Raw genomic sequence first — 25,853 nt, forward strand, 5'->3', positions numbered from 1 at the left:
ACACCTTAGGAAGCATCATTCGCAAATTCAAGGCAAAGGGCACTGTTGAAACGCTACCTGGTCGTGGCAGAAAGAAGATGCTGACTTCGACTGCTGTGCGCTACCTGAAGCGTAGAGTGGAGAGAAGTCCCCGTGTGACTGCTGAGGAACTGAGAAAAGATTTGTCAGATGTGGGTACAGAAGTTTCAGCCCAGACAATAAGACGCACACTGCGTAATGAAGGCCTCCGTGCCAGAACTCCCAGGCGTACCCCCTTGCTGTCTCCAAAGAATAAGAAGAGTCGACTGCAGTATGCCAAAAGCCATGTGGACAAACCACAAAAGTTGTGGGATAGTGTTCTGTGGACTGATGAAACAAAATTAGAACTGTTTGGGCCCATGGATCAACGCTATGTTTGGAGGAGGAAGAACAAGGCCTATGATGAAAAGAACACCTTGCCTACTGTGAAGCATGGTGGAGGGTCAATCATGCTTTGGGGCTGTTTTGCTTCTGCAGGTACAGGGAAGCTTCAGCGTGTGCAAGGTACCATGAATTCTCTTCAGTACCAGGAGATATTGGATGGAAACGTGATGCAGTCCGTCACACACCTGAGGCTTGGGAGACGTTGGACCTTTCAACAGGACAATGATCCCAAGCATACCTCCAAGTCCACTAGAGCATGGTTGCAGAGGAAAGGCTGGAACATTTTGGAGTGGCCATCGCAGTCACCAGACTTAAATCCGATTGAGAACCTCTGGTGGGACTTAAAGAAAGCAGTTGCAGTGCGCAAGCCTAAGAATGTGACTGAACTGGAGGCCTTTGCCCATGAAGAATGGGCGAAGATACCCGTAGATCGCTGCAAGACACTTGTGTCAAGCTATGCTTCACGTTTAAAAGCTGTTATAACTGTAAAAGGATGCTGTACTAAGTACTAAGATTGAATGTCACTTGGGGGTTGAATAAAACTGATAATGCTGTGAGCACAGAAAAGACATTTGTGGTTATTTCATTATAACTGTTATGTTATATTTGTCTGACCTACAAGTGCCTCTTTAATGTAAATGTAAGCAAGATGACTGAATGATCAAAAGCAATGTCAAACTGGCCAAAACACTCAATTTCAGTGGGGGTTGAATAATTTTGGCCACAACTGTATGCATTCTATTTAACCACTGGACCTCCGGAAGACCCTTTCCTGACCAGGCCATTTTTTGCTCTACGGCACTGCTTTACTTTTGACAATTGAACAGTCATGCAACGCTGCACATAAATGACATTTTATTTTTTCCCACAGAGTGTTCTTTTGGTGGTATGTGATCACCACTGTGTATTTTATTTTTTGTGCTATAAACAAAAAAAGACAATTTTGAAAAATAAAAACAATATGTTTTACTTTTTGCTATAAACATATTCAAAATGTTAACACGAATTGTTTCATAAATTTAAGCCAGTATGAATTCTGCAACATATTTTTGGTACAAAAAAATCCTAGCAAGCGTATATTGATTGGCTTGTGCAAGTTATAGCGTCTACAAACTATAGTTTAAAGTAATATTTTTTCTTTTTTTTTTTCAATACTAGTAGTGGCGGCAATTGGCGACTTTTAGCGGGACTGCGATATTGCGGCGGACAATCTGACACAAACTGACAATTTGTGAGAACCGCTGACACTAATGCAGTGATCAGTGCAGTCTGGCTGGGAAGGGGTTAAACATCTATGGCGATCAAAGGGTTAAACTGTGCCTAACCAGTGTTTGTGTGTACTATATTGTGTTTTTGCTAAGGGATCTGCTGAATTTTGTTCTCCGCTTTGCAGGGAAACAAAAAAACACCATATCACCACTGACAGAACACAGCAATTCCTTGTTTACATAGGCAGAGCTGTGTTCTGTCTTTCTCCTCATTGACCAGCGGGTGCGGGCAGTCATTCATTGGTTGGCACCCGCTGATCGGCTTCTGCTATGGCTAATCACAGCAGAAGCAGCACACCGTACCAGGAAGTGCAGAACCAGTATGTATACATGATTCTGCACACTGCGGCCACCGTGTAGCAGCAAAGCTGCTCTAGGGCGGTTGTCAATCTGTTAAAATAGACTAATGTGAATGTTTTTTGAATATTAACCACTTGCCCTCCAGAGGATTTACTCCCCTTCCTGACCAGGCCATTTTTTGCGATACTTTAACTGACAATTGCGCGATCATGCAATGCAGCACCCAAATTAATTTTATGTCCTTTTTTTCCCCACAATTGGAGCTTTCTTTCGGTGGTATTTGATCACCTGTGTGTTTATTTTTTATGCTATAAACAAAAAAAGATAGACAATTTTGGAAAAAAAAAACCTAAATTTTTGACTTTTTGCTATAAAACATATTAAGTACAAAAAATGTAAAAAATCAAATTTCATCATAAATTTAGGCCAAAATGTAGTTTGCTACATGTCTTTGCTAAAAAAAAAAATCCCAATACATGTAAATTAATTGGTTTACATGAAAGTTATAGCGTCCACAAATGGCGGTATATATACTGAAATTTATTTTTTTTTAAATACTAGTATCGGCGATCAGCGACTTATACCAGAACTGCAGGACTACGGCGGGCATTCTGACACTGGGTGGGAACTGACTAACTGCCACTGACATACCAATGACACTAATACAGTGAACATGGCTGATAAAAACACTGACACTGGGCAGGAAGGGGTTAACATCTGGGACGATCAAAGGGTTAACTGTGTGCTGTTTTACAACATGTGCTGTGTGTGTTTTACTTGGGAAACAGGCTGCTGTGTATTTCTCTGTTGTGCAGAGAAATACACAGCAGTATGTTACTGCTGGCAGGGGAGAGTCCTGTGTTTACAATGGCAATCTCCGGGTGGGACCCAGTGATTGACATCCGTAGCCGCCAATGGCGGTGCGCGTGCCACCGACCCAGAAATGCAAATCACATATATATACCTGAGTTTGCGCAGTCCTGCCGCCCTGTAGCAGTGTTACTTCTATAGGGCGGTGAGCAACTGGTTAAGTACAAAAATTTACTTTTTTAACTGCCTCCCACCCGCCATATAAGGAAATGACGAGCGCAAGGCAGTTCTCTCATTCTGGGAGGACATCATATGATGTCCTCCCACTATAACTACGCGGGCGCACGGCGATCGCTGATGCGCTGTGTCCCTGGGACACAGCGGATCACCAATCAATGGAAAGAGCCGAAGACGTCGGCTCTGTCATGTGATCAGCTGTGACCAATCACAGCTGATCGCATGTAAATAAGGAAATGCTGGTTATCGGCATTTCTCTCTTCACGAGCTGTCACGCTGACAGCTTGTGAGGAGAGGAGAGCAGGTAATCGGCGTTACTCAGAGGGGACATGTACACTGATCATCAGATCACTGATGCTCAGTGTAGCCCCATCAATGCCACCTGCCAGTGCCCATCAGTGCCACATCAATGCCACATATCAGTGCATACCAATGCACATCAATGCCACATATCAATGACCATCTGAGATGCCTTTCAGTGCCGCCTAACAGTGCCAGTCAGTGCCGCCTATCAGTGCCATATATGAGTGTTGCCTTTCAGTGCCCATCACTGCAGCCTCATTAGCGCACATCAGTGAAGGAGAGAAATCCCTTTTTCAGTAGTTTTTGGTTTGTTTAGCAAAAAATAGAAACCCCAGTGGTGATTAAAAACCACCAAAAGAAAGCTCTATCTGTCTAAAAAAAAATGATAAAAAATTCATATGGGTACAAAGTTGCATGACTGCGCAGTTGTCATTCAAAGTGCGACAGCGCTGAAAACTGAAAATTGGCCTGGGCAGGAAGGGGGTATAAGTGCCCTGTAGGCAAGTGGTTAATATAGTCATTTTATCCTTTTGGTGGTGTTTTTTATAAAGTGGATCTTTTTGGCTTTGGACATTCAACTATTTACATATTCTTCAGAAACAGTAAATGAGCCCTTAAACAAGCCTCACTGGCCCCTGTAGCAGCTTCTTCTGTGGCACAGTTATTCCTCCAAGTTCACAACAGAAGCTTCAGAGTCATTCAAGTCTTTCTGTCTGAAACTCAGCTCACCCTGTTTCCTCCTCCCAGCAGTGGCTTGTCAGCCATCCAGCTTTCTGTTCTCTGATTTACAGATGAAGCAGATGCTATGGTAGGGGAGCTTGGCTGTTGAGAGAAGGACTTGTAACAACGGATACTGTAAACTTTGAGGATTAATTAATACACAGCATCTGCAGCTATGAGGGTAGTGATGGCTTGTTTACAACCATTTACTGCTTGCATAGAAATGTAAATACTTGAATGTCAATAGCCTGGTTACAGATTTCACTTTGAGGTTCTAGGTGAAGAGCGGATAATAGGATACTTTGTATCACCTAATGGATCTGTTTTGTTCCTTTCTTCTGTAGGGTTTTCTCCCAGATAGTATGTTTGACCGTGTCCTAACTGGCCCTGTGGTGCGTGAGGAAGTGAGCAGGAGAGGCAGAAGGCCAAAAAGTGAAATTGCCAAGGCAGCAGCAGCCACAGCATCTGGCAACTCTGTGAACGTCAGCCCTTTGCTAGCGAATGGCCTTATCCCAGGCATGGATATTTCCAGCTACCGGGCTTTACAGCAGAACTTCCAAAGTCTTCAGTCTTTGCAGCTAACAGCTGGATTAATTGGTTTGCCTGCAGGGCTCTCTGCTTCTAGTGGAGATGCCAAAAATATGGCTGCCATGTTCCCAATGCTGCTGGCTGGGTTACCCAATCTTTTGGGTATGGGAAATCTATTGAACAAGTCACCAGATCCTAGTGCCAAGGAGAAAGAGAAGAACTGTACAGATGAATGCAAAGATGCTGAAAATGGCAAAGAAAGGACGATGTCCCCATCCAGTGAAAAATCCAGGCAGAACTCAAGCCCTCCTTCCACATCTTTGGGAACTGCAGTACAAGCAGGTTCCTTATCTATCAACCCACTGCTGTTACCCAATATACTCTACCCAGGGATGCTTCTCACTCCAGGCCTTAATCTTCACATCCCAACTGTGCCCCAACCGAACGTTTTTGATGTACAGAATACTAGCAAAGATGCTGGTCCAGTAGTGGCCCCAGATTCCACAGCAGAACCACCTCCTGCTCCCAGCCAGGAAGAAAAAGTGAAGAATGAGGGTGGCTCTCAAAATGAGAACAGCACAGATGACTGTTCTGAGAAGGCAGAACCTTCCTCAGGATCAAATAGCCCCTCTTCTTCCTCGTCTGAGGACTCTGATTCTTCGGAGGAAGACTAACCTTGACAAAACCTGCACTTAAATTATAATTCCCCCCCCCCCCCAAAAAAAAAAAAACCTTTTCTTGCCTACAATTATTTTAATTGTAAATAATGTGTTACAAGTGCATCAAAGGATTTTAAAGACAAGCAGACATTTCAGTATTCTGAAAATGCAAATAGCGTTTTAAGAAAACGTTTTGCATGTAATATTCTCACAGAGACTTACTTGTATGTAATATCAAAACAAAAATACACACTGTGCTGTAAGAGGCTTACAGCAAAAGGCATTAACTTTTGTTTGAGGGAAGTCTGGGTTAATTTTATGGAAAAAAAATTAACAAAAAAAAGACAAAAAAAAATAAATAAAAGGCAAACTTGCTCTCTAAGAGCTGTATATAAATAATATATTTGCAGTGAAACACAGAATCCTCTGAGTATATTGTGGTTTTCCTTTCTGCCTTTAGTTTTTACAATTTCCTCAAGCGTATCACTTAACAGAACTCAGCAATAATTTGGGCAGTTTACGAATGTTGTGGAAATGTTTAGTAGCTGTGTTTTATTTCACCGTAAAGGGAAGTGATCATGAAATTGTTTATTTTATTTTTTATTTGTAAGTTATGGTAGCATCATTCAGTCTGTTAGTACAGCATATAGGCACCGAGATTATTTATTTAAATATTATTCATTTGGGAATATACACTTTGACTCTAAAAGAGCCTTGATTTAGCCTCTCCCATGTGAAAGCACAAAGCTTATGCCCCTTCCTTTACAACACTTCTTGCTAATTAGCAATGACATCACGTTGATCCTTTACAAAGTAAAGGAATTCATTGGGATGTTTAAAAGGGTTTCAGAGATGAACTGCGAAATTTCATACCATGGAGGGTGGTATACCAAGAATAACCAAGCATTTGTATAGTTTAGCACCTTTTGGGGGCTTTTAAAGTATTAGTACATGTACTGATTAAGTAATGTACATAACTGAGTGGGCATTGGTGGGCTCAATCACCACTCAGCACATTTTAACGGAACTGGCTTACAGTTGTAGTCAAATAAATCCATGTGGTCCAGGCAAGACTGTAGTGGGAGGCCAGGTATCGGGGCAACTTTTTCCCACTACACATGTGAAAGAACTGGCAAATAATTAAAGTTGAACTCCAAAAAAATGTTCATGTGCATATAGGAGCTGTTTCATCTGCCAAGGGATTTTTCTGCCCAGCCAGTTCTAACATTTACACAGCACAACGAGGCTGTAGAACTGACCTTTCTCTACTGCAGTTATGCACAACCGCCTGGTCACCTCCCTATCCTCAGTCTGTGATTGGATGGTGTAAGAGTGGAAGGCTGATGATGTCCTGGCTCTCCTACTGTCAGTATGATCCTAGGCAGCACAAGTGCAAGAAGCACACCTAATTGGCTTCTAGTTATGCCCCTCCCTCTCCTAAGTGCTGTTGTTCAATACATTTTATGGTGGGCTGATACCAAGTCAAATTCAGGTACATATGAAAGTTGCATTTAAAAATGAATCCTGGAGTTCAGCTTTAAACCTGCAGTCTTGCAGCATTGCTCATATCGTCATTGGACTGATCAGTTTTCCCCACTTATGTTACGGTATAATGATTTATACTGTTTTATAAATTTGGGAGTGATTTGCAAAAGGTTGTTTCAGATGATTTGCCATTTGTCCTGTGTCAGTATGCTATCTTGTATCTCTGATGACTCTTCATGCCACAGATTTAGAGCCAGGTATGTTACTGGTGTATCGAAAGACCTATGTCATTAAAAGCACTTTGTTACCTTGATAAAATTACATATTGAGCTATTGTATTTTTGTCATTCTACCTAATTTTAGGAGCTAGATCATTTTCTATTTTCTGTAAAGTTGTTTGGACTCTTGTGCAGATGCTATATATATGGCTTTATATTGGAACATTCAACTTGCCCATGTAGGGAATGATTCTTCTTCTCCCTTGTCCACTTTGATCTGTCTGAAGCTTTTTTCTGTGTGAGCACTGCAGTAAGTACCTTTTGGGGCTTATAGGTCGTGTAGCCAAAGGGAGCCCTGCGAGTGCCAGATCTGTTCTAAATCAGTAGAATTGGGGAATGAATGATAGTATCTGCAAGCTTGAGTTTGTGTTTGATTCTGACATCTGAACTGACTCGTTTTAAGAGAGGTGTTTCTTTTGAAATTACATTTTTCTGTGGTAAATTACGGAGATTTTCAGATATAGGTTTTTTCCACTCTTCTGGCCTTAGGGACGTCATCAAAGGACAAGTCCGTTTAGAATAATTTAAACCTATAAAGCATCTTTCACAAATGTTGGTCTCTGTGATAAAGGCGACATAACAGAAAAGGTATGTTAAGATCCTGTTTAGATATGCATATTTGCTCAAAACTAGCTGGCTGGGAGGTCACAAGGCAGGTTTTAGGTTCTCGATTGGAAAGAACATTTGAACTTGCAGCTCAGTTTTACCAACATTCTGTATGCTTGAGCACTGTTTCCCACAGAACTCTTAAGTGAAAAGTAAATGCACAGAAATTGGATCAGTTCTATACAAGTCTAGGATAGATTTACTCATATGGACAGATACAGCTCCTAAATTAAACCTAAAGCTGCAGCTTGCAGACACTTGCTCATACATTATATTCTTCTTACAAGTATTATATAGGAAAACACAGGGCCATTTAGTAACAGTCGGCTCCTATGTCCCCCAGCTGTATAATGGAGCCCCAACATGTAGCTTCTACACACACACACAAATTCAGACTGAACCAATTGAGACAGGAAAATCAATCATTCTTCAAAACATGGACATTTGAAATGCTACAATTTGAAGACCTCACAGTCTGCATAAGAGACCAAAATAGGTGGAGAAAATGAGGAGCAAATAACTAGATCCCTAGTATTATGAGAGATTTTATCAACACAACAGCAGTGCTATTAATGGTAGATGATCTTTAAGAAGTAATGAAGTGCTTTTAACTGAAAAAATGCAGCAATATAGTGAAAAGGGCTAAACACCAGCAGTAAAATATAGTAATAATTAAGGTGGATCTCCAGGCAATTTCTTTTTTTTAATCCAGCTATGTATTGATGAACAAAACATTACATTTAATTTTGCATTGAACTTTAGTTCTTTTAATATAAATACTTCTATCTGTCTTGATATGTCTCCTGTAATTCCTGCACAGATTTGTTGTCCAATCACAGGCTGAGAGGTGACAAATGAAGCAGAACTTCAGCAGACATTTTTTTCAATAGTCATCCATCAGATTGCAGAGTACCAGGTCTATGATTTTAAGGGTAGTAAAGGAACCCAACCCGACCCCTTTCGCTGCTCAAAAGTGAGCCCGTATCTTCCTTGATTCCCTGCAATGAGTCGGCTGCCAGAACCTTGAAGTCCACTCTTGCTCCACTGTAGACCATCATCCAAATAATGGGCTACACACCAAAGACTTTCAAATCCAGCCATGGTTTGTTGCAGTGACAGCACATGGATCCCCATGATTGAGCCCTCCTGTGGTGAAATAGGCTTTGAGTGGGTGTGAGTGTTGTGCTGTCATTGCAGTTAACCCCTGGCTGGAGTTGGCCGTCTTTGGCGTGTGGCCTGTTATTTGGATTACAGTGGTTCAAGGGTAATAGGTTTTTGAACTGTGCACACAGAGGATGCTTGCTAATATGCATAATGTAGGCCATGCATATGGGGCATATAAACTAGAATGTTACGGGTTTTGTTTGCCTGGAGTTCCACTTTATCATTAAATATAATAATACTTATCAGTATTTAAACAGATTTCTGTTTTCCTCATGGTTCATTGTTCAGGGGGCCAGTGCACATGCTGCCTGGCCCCCTTGTTTTTCATGTTTGATAGAGTAAGGAAGGATTATAACCCTTGTCAGTTTATTTTTTGCCATCTGTGCCCCTTTGAGGAGGTTTGCCTTCACTTTCTATCCCATAGCCAAAACAGGAAGTGAGAGAAAATCTCTGTAAATTAAGGGAATTCCTTGGGGACCCCCATGTCACCTAAACTAGTGTCCCCATTGGAAGATTTCCCTTCTTTACTTTTCTGGGGACAAAGCAAAATTTAAGGTTTCTTTCACTTTTGATGATAATGGTAAACAGGACAAATAGAGAGGGGGGATCTTCCTGATGGGGGCGCAGGCTGCAATAAAAACCTGACAGGTGTTCTAAGCCATCCCCACGCTATGCAAAATGTAAAAACAAATGTTTTGCCTTTAGCTATACTTTAAATACTGAATTGTCACTGTTTACATAAAAGATGCCATTTTCAGGTATTGCAGAATCCGTCTGAAATGTTCTTGTAGGCTTTTTTTGTTCATTGCTGGGTCAACCAAGTATTTATCAATCAGTGCGATTTTCAATTTTGAGTAAAGAACACTGTATCAAAAATACAGCTGCTGCCTTGGTAACCAATAGGGTTTTATTTTTTTAAATGAAATAAAATGTCTGGATGGTTTATTGTTTTGCTACAGTTTTAATAAGTCGGTCCCATAGCTGAGACTCAATTTTAAGTGGTGGTTTTTTTCCCCTTGTTGGCACTCACTCAGCTGACATGGAGCCAAGAGTCCATGGAAGTGTTTGCGCCTCCAAATTCTAATGTTATTCCATCGTGCACTACATCAGAGCAACCAGATAAACAATACACTAATGTTACAAATTGGTATGGTATATCAGAATGAGTGCTTTGTACCCAGTAACAGGAGCGACAGTGTTGGTTCCCCATAGTATTATCTGGTGATAGGGAAACAGATGACATAGGGATATTTTCCAGTCTGCTGAAAAATCGCTTGTTGGTCTCAGTTTGGCAATAAGTAGAGGAGTTAGTATAAATTCAGCCTTTATAATATACAAATGTAAAGTAAAATGGTCCCCATTATCCTGATCAATCGTGTTTTGTTTTTCTATTTAAGAACAAATTGTGCAAACTAAAGGCATTAAATTAGATTAGTGCCAACTATTAAAGAAAATGTCAAGTTTTCCTAAAGTCTAATTTAAAAAACAAAATGCCCTGCTACTTGTCCTATCAACCCCCATCTGTACCACTCCACTCACTTCTTGGTCCCACAGGAGACACTGAGAGCAGGAGGTGCCATAAGCTCCTTCTGCTGCCAGTCAAATTCCTGTGGAGAGGGAGTGGAGGCATGGCTTACCGGCAGGGTGTGTGTCCTTGGACACACACACCGCTTACTTCAGGAGTGTGCATGTTGGGGGGCCCCCTTAGCAACCAGCTTGCTAAGAAGATACCTGTAGCTTTAAAAACTTCAACAAAACTGACTTTGCAGTCATTTGCTGTACACATTGGTCTTACACAAGCTGAAGTCCGTGTGAGCTAGGCTTAAGGGTTTAGCTGGGAACACAGCACCCAGGGGTGTGACATGCTGCAGCAGGAATTACACCCCCTACCACAATTGATGGGCACTACCTCCCACTGAAGGCGACCTATTCAATTTAATAGGATCGCATTGCCACTCTCCAGGACTGGGTGCAATGGAGCATTTAGGAGGTTAAAACATGCAGTAAGACCATAACAACGCATCTTCATCACCTGTCTAATACTCTCTTCAGAGAGCACCACAAGTGTAAGCAAGTCCTTCAAGAGAATGAAGGAAAGCACTGTTGCATGTGAACTGCCCATGTAGCTTTATCCAGGTGTAGATGCAAACAGCCACGATCTCTGGGAATAAAACAGTATGTCGCCTTAACTTTAACAGTCATGCAACAGCAGGAGAAAGAGAAGAAGAGAGAAAAAAATTGGACCTGCATATGATCTCATCTGTGCATCATGAACAAGAAAGTCAGTGTCCATTCCTTCCAGTGCTGTATAGGTAATAAAATGTCATGCACTGGGGGGCAGGCATATTATTCCCTTCCGACTGATACTTTATTGGGATTTACAGATCTAAATAGTAAAATCCTACAACAATTTGTTTAGATCAGAGTCATTTTAAAGAAGCTTTGCAGGCACTTGTTCAGGGAATGTCAGGACTTGTTTAGTTAGTACTGCGTGCAATAAAGCAAGTGCACCCATAGACTGTGGAAATACACCACATTACATTTTTTTTTTTTTACAGGATAACAATATACCCTTCCCAGATGATAATCATGTTTGAAAGGCTGCCACCAGGCCCTAGTTACTGATTTAATTTCCTGTAAGCCAGGCTGGGCAGTATTATATATACTCACATAGTTTACATAAAATATAGTGGAGATTCTTGTCTTATAGATGTTCGAGGAAATGTCTATCCGTTCTATTCTATGAAATAAATTTCTATATGCATAGGAACACATGGTCCAGTTCCTTCAGGTATGATGATTGTCTCTGTAGGGCAATATGGATTTTATAGAGGGTGAAAGGAATGATTTCTGACATTTGAAATAAAAGTATAGTTCTCTTTTAAGCTATGCACACCCCACAGTGTTCTTTTTAAATGCTAAACTCTGTTTGTGAATGCAGCTTTTAATAGCAATCATCAATGGCACCATGTTAAGTATCTTGTTTCCCAAATATGTCACAATATCAAATACTGAATGGACTTCAGTGATTATGGGTACCTATCAAGTATGACCTTATTCTGTTACAGAATTGTCAGAAGACTTTTGCATGTAGATTGGGAGAGATATATAAACTAACAAATTCTAGAGATGTTGCCCTTTTCAAATTTCCTGTTCATGTCCCCTGAGGAGGGTAATGATGGAAAGATTAAACCTATTTGGTTGTTATGGAAGCAGCCGCAATTTTTCACAGCTTCCTTACTGCTTGGTTTACAATGCTGCATGTCTAAACAGAAATATTTTCTGCTTCCAAAAATATATATCCATATCAATATTTAGAGGTGCATCAATTTAATGAGAATACCAGCTTCATTTACACTACAAACTTTTCAAATTAATTTTAAATCTAAAGTTTAATTTACTAAAATTAATTTAAGCAGGCATGTAAGTTGGGAGTCATTTCCTTTTAGTATTATAGTATACCTATTTGCTCTGCAATGCTATTAAACCAGCCCCAAGAATAAAATCCAAGCAGCAAACCTTTGAAAAACATATTGCCCTTAATCTTGGGACACTGCTATGCAAATGTTGACATTTCTAGCGTTGTCAGGAGCTGGCAAGCTTCCTTCTGCGCCTTGTTGGCCTATCCATATGATGCATTATTATGATTAAGATCTAGTAAAAGTAGAGGAGGAATCTCAATAACTTAGCAGTTGAATGTTTGCTGTGATCCTCCCTCTATACATTTTTAATAAATCAGTTCCTAAATACTGTATATTTCTTAGTTTTGCTGTGCAGTCATTGGACCATATAGTTCCGCTGCTTCTCTGTACTATGGAGGGTCCAAAAATGGTGCTGAAATGTTATCCCACATGCGTTCAAAGCTCCCGGAGTTGTTGAGTCCTGGCTGTGAGATTTTGTTGGAGAAGGCACAGTTGCCACAGTTACTTTAGATGAACTGTCACTTTCATTTTTTTTTTCCCAGTGAGGCTGGAGGGACAAGTCAGCTTCTGCACTGCTAGAAAATTTAGACATTTGCAGGTTGAGACACTCAAGGATGAAGGACAAGACTGTTATCAATATATTGCTTGCTGTTTTGCCTAGGGATTCTTTTTCTAAAAGAATTGATAACTTTGGCCAAAGTTTGACAAGGCAAGTGTTGTATGCAACAACACTACAGCCTCTCATAATGACATTACCTTCAACAAGCTTTTATACCTATTCTTATCCTTGTAGATTTCCCAAGCACCAGCAATTCTTGGTTTTTCTGTGTTACTCCCACAGATGTAGTACACATCCTATTTGATCCTATCTATACAGCTAAAGTATTTATGGAGTTGAGTCTTAATGGTCAGGTTCACACAGAAGTGGGATTCCAATTTCTGGTGGCACCTGGCTAGTTAAATCAGCCACTGATCTGTCTTTAGGGTTTCTAGCAGAAGATATCTCTAGAATTTCCACTCCTCAATCAAGGGGAATTCAGCAGTAAGTGTGACTTTTGTTTTACAATGGCTGTAAGCCCGAGAGCTCAGGTGCAAGTACCCCGTTTCATAGAGCCTTATGTCCTCACAGTAAATCATTTCAATGCAGTAGAATACAGTACTAGGTAAGTCACTAGCCTGGGCTTTTCACATAATTTGCAATCGTACTATGTTATTGTAACCAGGGGCTTTTGGGTGACATTTTTTGCAGAAAGTTGACTAACTGAAAACTCTTCTACTGTGATTAGTACTGCCTGATATCTTTGTTTACTTCTGATAAACGTCCAAAAAAACGTTGTTATTTTACCTATAACTCAATATTCCTTATGTCATATTATTCTATTTCTATTGGCCCTTGGTTAAAGTATAAAGGCCTGTGAACAGGTATTGTGTTCCCACTATACATTCAGCATCCTGGAATGTTCTACTGATTGGTTAGAATAAACCTGGTTAAAACCTTCCCCTGACAGCTGAACACATGGAAAAATGTGTACATTATGTCGTAGTTCCAGAAAACATTTATAAAGATAGTAATGTTGCTAGGACATTCTGGCTCAAAGGCAATTTCAGGCAGATATAGGTGACATTTTAGTAGTGGATAAGAAAGGAACAAAATACATTTTGATTTCAGTTTAATTGTCTCAGAGCACTGATTTAGACATCTGTGGTTAGGCAGCTGATTAATTTTAAATGAGCTACCAAAACATGTTTTTAATGGACCTGCATCATTCATTTCAACACAGAGCACCGCAATGCCACATATGGTTTACATCTGCATGTTTGTAGTATGCTGAAAAAGGTGCGTTGGGGTAGCATTCAATATGAATAGCACTGCAGCCAGTTTCATGCATTCCTTTGTGTCGCAGTAACAGAAGCCTTACTGCAACACACAGATATGACTGACCTAAAGTGAAGCATACTTTTGTAGGGTGGATTCTGTTTCAATCATTTTTCTTTTGTTTACCATTAAAAAGCAATCAATACATAATAGTATGGGTATATGCATTACAGTACATTCAGTACAGAAGATACAAACAGCAGCTACAATTGCTGATAACCTTGGCAGGAAGATCCCAGAGCATTAGCCATAGGATTAAGCATAGGTGACAAAGCACGGTTAACACATAGCTTTAATTCTAATCACTAAATGAGCCAAGATCAACCACAATAGGCCTATGCAGAAATAACTATCTGATATCTTGTGGGTTGTGGGACGTGGACGGTCATTCTAAGGCTGTGATTGACCTGCTTTGCTTTACAGTTCTTTGGATGCAGCCAGTCCGATTCAGATCTGTTTTTGTTGATTTAAAGCTGAACTCCAGCTATGAATGGGGGTTGTGCCTGTGCTGTAAGGGTTAACTGCTCATTTCTGTCTAGGGGACTTTGAAAAGCACTGTTCCTGCAGGCTCTTTTGCACTGCTAGACCGATCCCTGCAGTGTTTTCTCCCCCATGCTTTGATGGTCTCAAGTAATCTGATGTAATGAAGACACATGCAGGGACCATATCTCTTTATTGGATATGCAGACACTGAGGAAAAGGCCACCACTGGAACATGAGGAACGCTATCTGACACGGAAGCAGAAGTTCTGGTACGTTAAAACTGCTTTCCCGTCCCCTAGATTATATGAGCATGTAACCCTTGCAAAGGATTTTTAGGTTTCTTGGAGTTGGGCTTTAATGTTCTTCAAATGTGCTCTTGCATCTGTGATGAGAATTGGCCACAGAAAACAAATGCTACTCAAATACATGGATTGCGTTTGGAGTATACACAAGTTTCTCCAAATGTATGCTTTCAAATTGTGCTTTGTTCAAACCAAAAGCATTCAGAATTGAATCTCATCAACAAGAACCCAAACAAGTTCAATAGTTACCATGGAGTCAGTGCCAGGACAGATCACATTTATTCAGTTTATGATTGGACATCTCAGCTAGTAAGACATACAGTCATGAATATGGAGATGTGCCGTAACATTTTTTTACATGTTTGTAGTGAAGAAAAAAAAAACCCAATTTAATTGGTCTTTCAGGCAAAACCTTTTATTTAAGGTTTGGATAGAATAGAGTTAGAACCTTTATCAGATTTTCACCGCAATCTCCTCCATTCTTGTTATGGTGACAGTTATTATTATTATATAGTATATAAATATAGTTATCAACAAGAAAGAATGTAAGGAGAGATCCAGAATTTGAGAGTTGTCATGGATATAGGAGGTGAGAGGTACCTTAACTTGGACATGTGTTCTGGTGGGTTTCCCTTTGTGACAGAGACTGGACAGTAGGGGAAGTCTACCCAACAGGAAAATAAATAGGATAGACTTGGAAATGTTAGAACCTCTGTCAGGAATGTATCCTAACAATCCAAGTTTTGGCTATATTTCCACATTCAAATTGATCAATTGCAATTAAAATCCAAGACCTTTTAGAGGATTTTCTGCAACACATCTGTAAAAACTAAAGCAAATGATTACGCCAGTGTTGATGGTTTGCTGTAGTGGTTGGTGGAATAAATGAGAACATTGTATATTTACTTGAGGCTACTTTCATCTTTCCTGATGCATCTTCATGGCATTGTGAGATTGGTTAAGCTTTGCCCTCTTAACTCCTTAACCCTGGTTACCAAAAAATTAAGGAATCATAAGGCCTCAGACATTTATGTGTATATCGTCCCATAGGAAGGGGAGCAATTATCTATGCTACCCTGAAGATACACCAGGAGAAGAAATGTTTTTGTTCAGGCAAGTATACATTTCCATTTTCCCAACATATCATGTCAGTACACAATAGGAATTAACTAGGGAATGTCAGGGGGCTTTATGATTCCTTCATTTATGCGGCCCTTTAGAGTTAAAAAAGCAGAGCTTAATCCATTGTATGCTGCCATGATGCTCCAAAAAAGCCAGTTCCAAAAGTCTGTAACATATGCAATAGGAATAGTTAGTTGAAGTTACATTAACTGTGTTCTTTTTTTGGGAAATCAAAATAATGTACCATAGCTTGGGGCATGTAGCAGGGCATGACGCCTATATATCATATTGCTATTGCGTGTTCTTGACCACAGCACATAATGCAATTGAGTTCACCAATGGACCCCTCATCCGCAAAATGCCTTTATTTAGAAAGTTGTGCTCACCTGTATGTAATTGGTTTTCACCATCAGTGCAGGTACTGCTGCACACTGCCTAAAATTTGTTCTACTTTTGGCAATATTACCCTGACTCGAGTTTTCTTTTTGCACTTATTGTGGAAATTGTTGTAACACCATCAGATGGACTGGTCAGCAAGTGCTGCAAGCATTACATCCTGTATCGAAGTTTCATAGGACACCAGCTGTCATTACCTTTGTGTATAGTGACAAAGCAAACTAAGCAAAATTCTAGCCTTAACAAGTTTCTCTGCTGCCTGTACTATCTGTTGTGTCCACAGAATGCACACCTTTGCTTAAGTAGCAAAATAAAAAAAAGCAAAAGCTATGACACACAATGTCAGATTTTGTGGCCTAAATGAAAATGGAAGACATGTTGCAGGAGAAGACGGATGGTTCAGGAGGGGAATGCACTTTTTTTTTTTTTTTTTATTGGCATACATGAATTCCCTTTAGCCGTATCCACTCAATGTCCCCTGATCTTTTCCAGTGTGTGTTAATAGCTAGTATGGGAATGTTAGTTGTTTAATGACTCGTATTTATAGCCCATGTTTTTGGCTTTACAATCTGCGTGTCTATTATGTTCCCAGATACCTGCAGTATGCTGGTTATGTTCTGTGTGGTCAGATTCGGCTTGTAGTTGAACATGCGTCTTCAAAGAAAAGTCGTTTGTAATTTATTGAATTACTTTCTATGATGTTCTATAGAGCAAATTGAAGTTTAATTATTTTTTATTAAACATATTCTTTGACTACCCGTGATGTACATTTTTCTGGTCCTCAGCACCAACCGTAGCAAAATACATGTTTAAATCAAAGGGTAAAGGATTCAGACGAGGGGTGACAGCAGTTGAAAGCTATTGCAGTTTTGTATAGACAAGGTCACACTTTGTCTAGGGAATAAGTAAAGAGTAAAAATCACGTCAAGTATCCATCAAAATTAATTTCTGTAGATTCACCAGAAAGTGACAGGAAATGGAGACCCTGCAGTAAACGCCTTACACAGTGTGACGATCGCAGCGTCAGACCCCCAGCCCTTCTCACCAACTCGTGACTGAAGGACTAGCCAATCTAAAACCGCGCTGTCACGTGTGTAACAATGCCACACTCAGCTGCACCCTGCACAAAGATTTTCCAGCTAATAGACCACAATCTATGTACCTGCAGCCTGAGAGCGATTGTTACTGGGTCAGGTTAATTACGCAAATAACCCTTCACACTACCACCACCGCCTTTTTGTAGAGAAAGAGGGAACTCACCAATATTAGCAGTAACACTATGATGTTTGAATAATCGTCTGTATACCACTGTCACCGCAGGCAGAGGTATATAGAGGTTTAAAAACACACAGTAGTGCTCTTTAGAGACAGGGATTCTTAGTTTGCTTTAAAGAGCTTTAGAAACAGTTCACTTTTCAGAAAATAAGATTTATTACTAAAAAGGTCAAAATGGTGCAATAAATGTATTTACAGAAAAAGATGTAGCATATATATATATACACAGAGAGCAATAACACAGCAAAGAGATCACAACAGAAAGAAGTTTAGAAAGGTAGAGTACTTGCCAAAAGTCCTGGGTTGAGCAGATCAGGTTTCAGAGCAAAAGAGTACTGTCTCCCAAATTGGTTCCGATGTTAAAAGGGAGAATTCTTCAACTTTTCTCCAAACCTGACAACCTATTTTGTAGGCTTCCAGCAGGGAGTCTCCTTACAGCAGAGAACCAATCGCCTCATTTGGGGAGGGGTGTTTTAGGCGGAGGACTCAGGCTAGAACCAAAATCCCTCACAAGTTATACCAGGGTCAATAACCTTCCCTAGGTACATGTAACATTCTATCCACGGGTAGGATAATCTGCAGAATGATATTCTGAACGTCCAGATACCAGTTATGACATATCTGCTTGGGACGGTTAGGAGATATCGCTTTCTGCTCTCGGGTATATGTAATCCAGGGGTGTAAGATATCAGGCGACTCGCATTAAGCTGAGCTATCCGAATATGTGCTTTATTTTTATGTAATTATTTCCTACCTTAAGATATGAAATTATAGGGAAAAGTGGGTTTTAAATGTGATGCCTGTTTTACGGCTAGCTAGGAATGCATTTGAAGTCCAGTGAAGGACTGGTTTATGGCTTTACGATTATCTCAGATTGAGAAACTTAACAGACACCCGGGCACCAGCTAATTTGGGATTTATAACCATGAAGCTTTCCCGCTGTGCCCGATACCTGTACACTTCTGAACCCAGCATACAGGGACCACGTGTCACTCAACAGAGAGGGAGGGGGGAAGCTGATCTGGAGTAGAAATGATACAAGATGGAGGGCCTTTGGCAAAATGGAGGTTTGCATCCATCTCTGTACGTACAATTGCTACACACAGGACCTAACCTTTCCCATGCCACCCCATTTTTTATTTAAGTTACGGCAGGCGATGGGCTTTAATTGTTATCATAAATATTATATTATAAATATCTGCATTATAAAGTCTAAAATAGGAAAAAAGTAACTTAATTCCTGTGATGTCAAAAGCCTTGCCTAACTGCTTCTGTTCTGCATAGAGTATATTACAAACACCTTTTTTCTATAAACTGATTTTAAAATGATGAGGTTGGGGAGTTTGACCTTTCTATTGAATCCCTTTTGTATTTTGTATGCAGTTTTGTATGCAGATGCAATAAGGAGCAATTTTTGTTGTATGCTACTAAAGGAGCAGGAAATGTGACCTAGCACAAAGTATAATTAATGTGGAAGGAACGGCTTGCTTTCAATTAACATCATTAAATCACTTGCACCATACTAGTACATTGATACGAGTAATATGTGTAAAAGATATTTCTATAGAGGAATTAGGGGCACTATTACAGCTCTCCTTCCCTCCTGCAAGCCAAAGCTAGGCTAGGAGAAGCTGAAGCACATTGCTGTTAGAACATATGGTATCACCGATGATGCTAGGCTGGCTGGGATGGGGGCATAGCGGAGCAGGACAGGGCTGGGTTGGACAGGGGTACGGCTGGTCAGAGCTCTGATGCTTACACCTGACAATAGTTCCAGGAAGGGCCTGGGAGTAGTCACATTTAGCAGCACAGATACACCGTTGTCAGGAAAGCTCAGGAGGATTGCTCATTGTTAAGATTAGACTTATGTTTCTTATCAATCAGCAATTACAATAATATATATTATAAATGTTTTAGTATTTATACATACTAACCAAGGGAAGATTTACATTTTTAATGAATTCCACTTTAAGTATATTTGGTGGTTTTTACAAAGCTAGAAAAGGTAGAGTAACTGTTTTGCGCAGGATTAGTGCTGATAGGTACCGAGCACCTGTTGAGAGACTGCTGGGCATAGGTGACTCTTGAGCAGGAGGGCCTCCAAACTTTCAGCGAGGGCCACATTACCGTATTTGCCGGCGTATAAGACGACTTTTTACCCCTTGAAAATCTTCTCAAAAGTTGGGGGTCGTCTTATACGCCGGTATACGGCATACTGACACTTTTTAGGGGGGGGGCGGCGCGGTGCCACCGCCGCCCCCCCCCCTTCCAACGGAAGGGACAATAAGTACAGGGGTGGGCAGGGGCTGCTGTTTCTTACCTGGCTCCGGTCCCACGACGATCCGGTCCAGGAAGCGCGGCTGCTCCTTCAGTTTGGCCACTGGATGTTCGCGCGGCTGCTCGGCTCCGCCTCCTCATCGGTGATTGGCCGCCAGAACTGTAGCTCAGGAAAGGCACACAGGCGGCCAATCACCGGCGAGGGGGCGGAGCCGAGCGGCCCCGCGAAAATCGAGTGCAGGACCAGCAGGTAAGTGTTCAATGTAGAGGTGCTGCTGCAACCACATATGCTGGCTGCAGCAGCACCATACTAGAACAGGGTCAGCAAGTGTCAGTAGGAGGAATAGTGCCCCATCATTGGTGTCACTGATACCAATGATGGAGCACTATTCCTCCCACTGACAACAACGATGGGGCACTATTCCTCCCACTGACACCAACGATGGGGCACTATTCCTCCCCCCTACTAACACCAATGATGGGGCACTATTCCACCCCCCACTGACACCAATGATGGGGCACTATTCCACCCCCCACTGACACCAATGATGGGGCACTATTCCACCCCCCCACTGACACCAATGATGGGGCACTATTCCCCCCACTGATACTAATGATGGGGCACTATGCCTGCCACTAATACCAATGATGGTGCACTATTCCTGCCACTGATACCAATGATGGGGCACTATTCCTGCCACTGATACCAATGATGGGGCACTATTCCTGCCACTGATACCAATGATGGGGCACTATTCCTCCCACTGATACCAATGATGGGGCACTATTCCTCCCACTGGTGTGCATTGGAAGAGGGGTAGTCTTATATGGCGAGTATAGCCCAAACACTACATTTTAGCAGGAAAAGTAGGGGGGTCGTCTTATACGCCCAGTCGTCTTATACGCCGGCAAATACGGTATGTATTTTACACATATTCACAGACTAAAAAAAGAAATGAACAAAGCCAATATAAAAATGGAGTATTCATGCAGTTTTTTTTTAAATCAGAATATGATTTAGAACAACCAATGAAAAAAAACTTCAGGAAGACCAAGAAATTCCAAATAAACCTGAGCTCATTAGGATCCTCACATAATCTCCCTTACATGAGAGTCCCTCTATATCAGCGTCCCCAATAAATTCTTGCAGCGGCCCGAAGTTTGGAGAAACATAGCTATTCCCAGTGATTTTTTATCCTATGCAAATGTGACTGTGCTCCTCTTACTGGAAATAATGTATGACTAGGTCCATTCTGTCATTTGCAGCCCTGTTTCTACCCCATCGCTCAACGGTCGACAGCTCTTCCTTATGCAAAGATGTAACTGCTGTGCCCGCTGAGCCTGAAGCAAGCAGACAGCAGGAAAAATTCTGCTTTACATACAGCAATCCAAGTGGGGACAGAAGTCATGTGTACACAAAATGCTTATATGATTTTCTGTATTTGTCTTCCATTTTTTAATGAAATAGGACACAGGTACAGGTTGACACTTAAACAGAAGTATGAAACAGTTCAGCTGCCTATAAAAAGCTAATCTCATAAAATCATCTGTATGGTATACAGTAAATGTATAACAAGTGCAAAGATATACCCAAGAAAACAGATAATTCAGCATTTGGTAGATAATGGACGCTGAATAATGCGCCAGCTGTGTGCATATACTTTCAGAACTTGAAAATGAAACACTAAACAGGAGCAGATAGTATTGAGAACAAATGAGTACAGTTGGAATGATATGACTACTTGATATATGGAGGCTCCTGTGGCTAAGCTGGAAATGCTAGTTGCCTACCTGTCTCTGACATTGAGTTAATAATTGATCTTAATCATACAGTACAGGACACAGGCTGAACATTCATACACCTTGGGTTATAGAGTGATGCTTTCAAGTTAGTGGACACTGGCAGAGCTTTGGAGGGCACGCCCTCTGGGCATCCTCCTATGACCCTTCCCTACTCTGTGAGTTCTAGTGTTTTAGGGTGATGGACCTCTTCTACCTTACAAAGAACTCACTCTTAATTACTTTATTTTTCTTCAGATCTTCAGTCAACTCTTTACTGCTTTCTACTAACACAACAGAAGTAGTGCAACCTTTGTCTAACTTTGGGAACCATACCTGGATCCCACACCATGGGGACGTCCTGTAACGTTGCTTCTTGAACTCACCTTGGCAATTTGTGCAACATGTGTAGTTTGCCTCAGGGTGCTATACAGGGCCATGGTCCATCCCTATGGAACCCAGACCTCAAAGACCCCTTTGGTGGTATGCTCACCATGATGGGCAAAGCCTAGACTTTAAATCAGGACTAGCGACATGGACTGGTAAAACAGGGTCTCCCTGTATCTCTGACCATTACTGTAGCCCCACGATCCTGATTAGTATGTAGTTATACATTACCTATCGGTAAAAGTGGGACTGTGTTTGAAATATATTCACTTCACTGTGTAAACTTTTCAAACTTGGTACTGAAATTGACCCACTCAGTGTGTTAGGTGGATTACCTGGTATTACATCACACCACAGATTGCACACTTTACCACAACTTCCAGCTAGAGCCCTTAGGCCCTTTCCCACCATGCCATTCTGTGTTCAACGGGATCTGTGAGCAAATCCACTGTTGAATCAGAGCTGAACAGGACAGATGTCAGTTTTACATCCATATCCAATCAGTTTGTGTCTGCATTTGCACAGCGGACAGGGGCAGACCTGTGATCACTCTACGAGCAGCTGGATGTAAACACACTTGTGTCTGTTTACATCAGGCTACCTCTGATCCGTCACATTTAGATCTGGAAAAATTGAAAAGGATGCAGTCCCTTTCCCTTTTATTTTTTTCAGACCTGGGTGGGCTTACAGGTAGATGAGTGTAAATAGACATTACATCAGCCTGCCCATAGACCGAGATGGGCTTTAGGTCTGCATAAAAATGGGACAGGTGGACTTGATCATAAAAGCCTGTGTGAAAGTGAGCTTAAAAGGCACTCAGGTGCTTCTTCTCACCCTTTTGCTACAGGACAGTCACAAACTGGGTGGTTATGTATTCTATCTCGGACACGCCTCATTTCCAAATACTCTCTTCACAGTCCAGGGCTGCTGTCCATGTTCTCCACTGCCACTGGCTACCAGCCTTTTATTAGTGAAATTACAGAAACATCATCCCTTTTTCTAGATATAATTTATTCAGTCAGATCAACCCAAATGCAATTAGGATTCCTCACTGAGCCATCTCTTTGCTTCTCAGTTGTACAGTGCATGCCTGGTTTGCTCCAGATCAACCAATCTCCATGCTGGATTGGTGTTGGAGGCAAATGATTCACCAAAGCATGAGACCAAAGACCTGATACAAGCAAACAGCTGTCTATTGTTCTGTTAATCAGTGTGACAGTGTTGTAACAAGAGATCTAATCTTTGCTAAAGTCATATGTCCAATTATTAATCTCATTAACTCTTTCTATAGCACTGATATTCCTAAATTTATAGTCTCTGCCTCAGTTTAACAAACATATCCATACTATTCAGAAGGGACTGGCCAAGATTCAAACCATCTATGGGCAGGCTGATTGTACCTAAGTGGATTGTTGTACGACTTGGGTACAACCAGTATGATGTCTACATGTTGTTGTTGCCAGCAGCAGCAGTGTTGCCTGGAGAACACAATAGCTCCGTGGGAGGGATTCCCCCATCAACACTGTTTGTTGATGGGAGAATTGAGCGATCAAGCATCATATATGGCCTTCCTTAATCCCTTCATGCCAACTGTATGCAAATATGCGGCCCCAGTGGACTGGGCTTTTTTCTGTGGGGCCGCATATTTGTGTACCTGTCTTTGTGATGGGAGCGTGCCCCATAGTGCATACCCAGCACAGAGACTGAGGTCTCACCGAGAGCCCAGGGCCCCGTGGTAATGATAGAGACCCAAAACTCCTGATTCTGAGTCACCTGCTTGCTGTGATAGCCACTGAACCGTCACTGTGAAGCCTGCCCCCATGTTTTCTCTTTCTGACTGAAAAGACAGAGAAAGATACAATTCATTCCAGAGAGAAAATAAAGTGTGTGTGTAAAAATTTTAAATAAATAAATAATTACAAAAAAAAGCCTAGATCAAGGTTTGATCTAGGTCAGTGCCAAGGTTCGTGTTTGGGTTAATACCAGGGTCAAAGGTCAAGGTCAGTATTTTCCTTTTGGTCAGGATTTTTTTTTACATTTTTAAAACTAGTATCTGTGTCAGTGTATTTTAGGCAGGATAAAAACAAAAAACAAAAAAAGGAAAATGTGCATACAATGGGTACAAACAAACAATTAAAATACACATATTTGGTATCGTTGCGATCTTCAGGAGCATTATTTTGAGATGTTCTTTGATGGTAGGTTATGGTAATAGCAAGAAATATACAGCTAAATTTCACTTTATGATTTTACTATTCTGGGCAAGTTTTCCTTTGATAAAAAAAGAAAAAAAATCAGGAGCTATATATTACCATTCATCACCAAACGAATGCCCAATTTGTCCTGAAAAAACAAGGTATAACTTACTTAGATACACAAAGTAGTTGTGATGATATGTACGGTTTTACTAACACATGTTAAAGTTGCAAAACTGTGCTTAGGCATTTTAGATTTGTTTTACCCTTAGGCGTGGAGGGGTTAAAGCAGGCTATATACGGCTTGAATTTTAGCTATTCCTTGTGAAGGAATCTAAGAAGCCAGGTGGAAAGAAGTTGACCGAACAGTCACTGCAACCAATGACCAGAGATCATTGTTCATGTATGAGGTCCATGGGCTAATAGATTCCTCCATTCAAGCTAACCAAGTTGGACAAAGGAGTGTCTGCTGCTTGCTATTGTATTCAAGCAACCACAGAAGCTGCTTGACCACCTAACACTGACTGCAGATGATAGCCCATAAATTAGTCTTTTTTTTTATTTTTTTTCTCCAACCAATGGGTTAAAAGAAAAAAAAAAATGACTCAGTTTACCCGTTCATATACTTGATGTGGATGGGGGAATTCTCCCTGTTGAGCTATTGTATTCTGACAGTGGGGAGACATCCAGCCATCAGAATACACTGATCAGTGCTGCCAGCTGTATATATCTGGGCCCTTTTTTGAATATTGGTACCATGTTTGCTTTTTACCATTCAACTGATACCATTCCAGACAGTAGGTTGCCCTTTAAAAGGATTAGTTGATCTGGAAAGCTGTCTCCTAGGACACTAGCAAAAAATGAAGGCTTGCTGGGAGTGTCCTGAACTGTCCTTCACCTTTGTTTTGCCAGTGTCCAATTCTTCTTAAGGCAGCATCATAATCCTTCATGAACAGCATCCTGTAATGTACAATTAGGAAAAAAAGGGTTTTACACTTTCGTTCCAGACCACATAAATAAAAAAATCAGAAAAAGGGTGGGAACTAGACCAAATAAAATACAGAGAGCAAGGCAAGCCTGCACAGAATAGATACCAGAATCATTGCTGTGAAAGGTGGTACCTACCTCCTTTTAAGATAGGAGCCAGTGCCATCTGCAGATGAAAACTGAGAATCCTGTGTTCTGCGTGCCTATGCCTTTTTAATGAGGCCTTTCTGTACGCAACTGCTGCAGCACCAAAACTGGGGTGCAGTTCAATCTGCCATGGAGTAATTTCAGCCAGGGTACTTTCATTCCTGTAATAGTAGTACTCTGGCTTTTTCACTGACATCAAACAGGGGCCCTCTGGAGGAACCTCCAGTAAGCCAATCTGAGCCTAGGCTGACAGCAACCACTGACCTAAGTTACTTTTTAGGCCAGGTCAGATTATGATCTTGCACAATACAGATTTCCTGAATCTGAAACATAACTCACGTGCATTTTTGGCAGAAAAATCCCATTTACAACTCTAGTGAGGACTATGTTCTGTCAATAGATGGCCCAAGGCCAGTTACATAGTCAGCCACATCCCCCGATGAAC

At 41.1% G+C, this 25,853-nt stretch overlaps 1 protein-coding gene across 3 annotated transcripts in view; it reads left to right on the top strand.

Moving 5' to 3' along the window:
- Positions 1 to 17,119, top strand: part of CHD9 (chromodomain helicase DNA binding protein 9) — a 310,468-nt gene extending 293,349 nt beyond the window's left edge. For all 3 annotated transcript variants that reach the window (XM_089684773.1, XM_089684774.1, XM_089684775.1), the window contains one exon: positions 4,385 to 17,119. In XM_089684773.1, the coding sequence (XP_089540899.1) occupies positions 4,385 to 5,242 (858 nt within the window). In that variant the 3' untranslated portion in view covers positions 5,243 to 17,119. The remainder of the gene's footprint in view (positions 1 to 4,384) is intronic.
- Positions 17,120 to 25,853: the final 8,734 nt, after the last annotated feature.

The sequence above is a fragment of the Staurois parvus genome, unplaced genomic scaffold, assembly GCF_062004578.1.
Source record: "Staurois parvus isolate SC_StPar_1 unplaced genomic scaffold, SC_StPar_1.0 ptg000356l, whole genome shotgun sequence".
NCBI classification, from domain to species: domain Eukaryota; kingdom Metazoa; phylum Chordata; class Amphibia; order Anura; family Ranidae; genus Staurois; species Staurois parvus.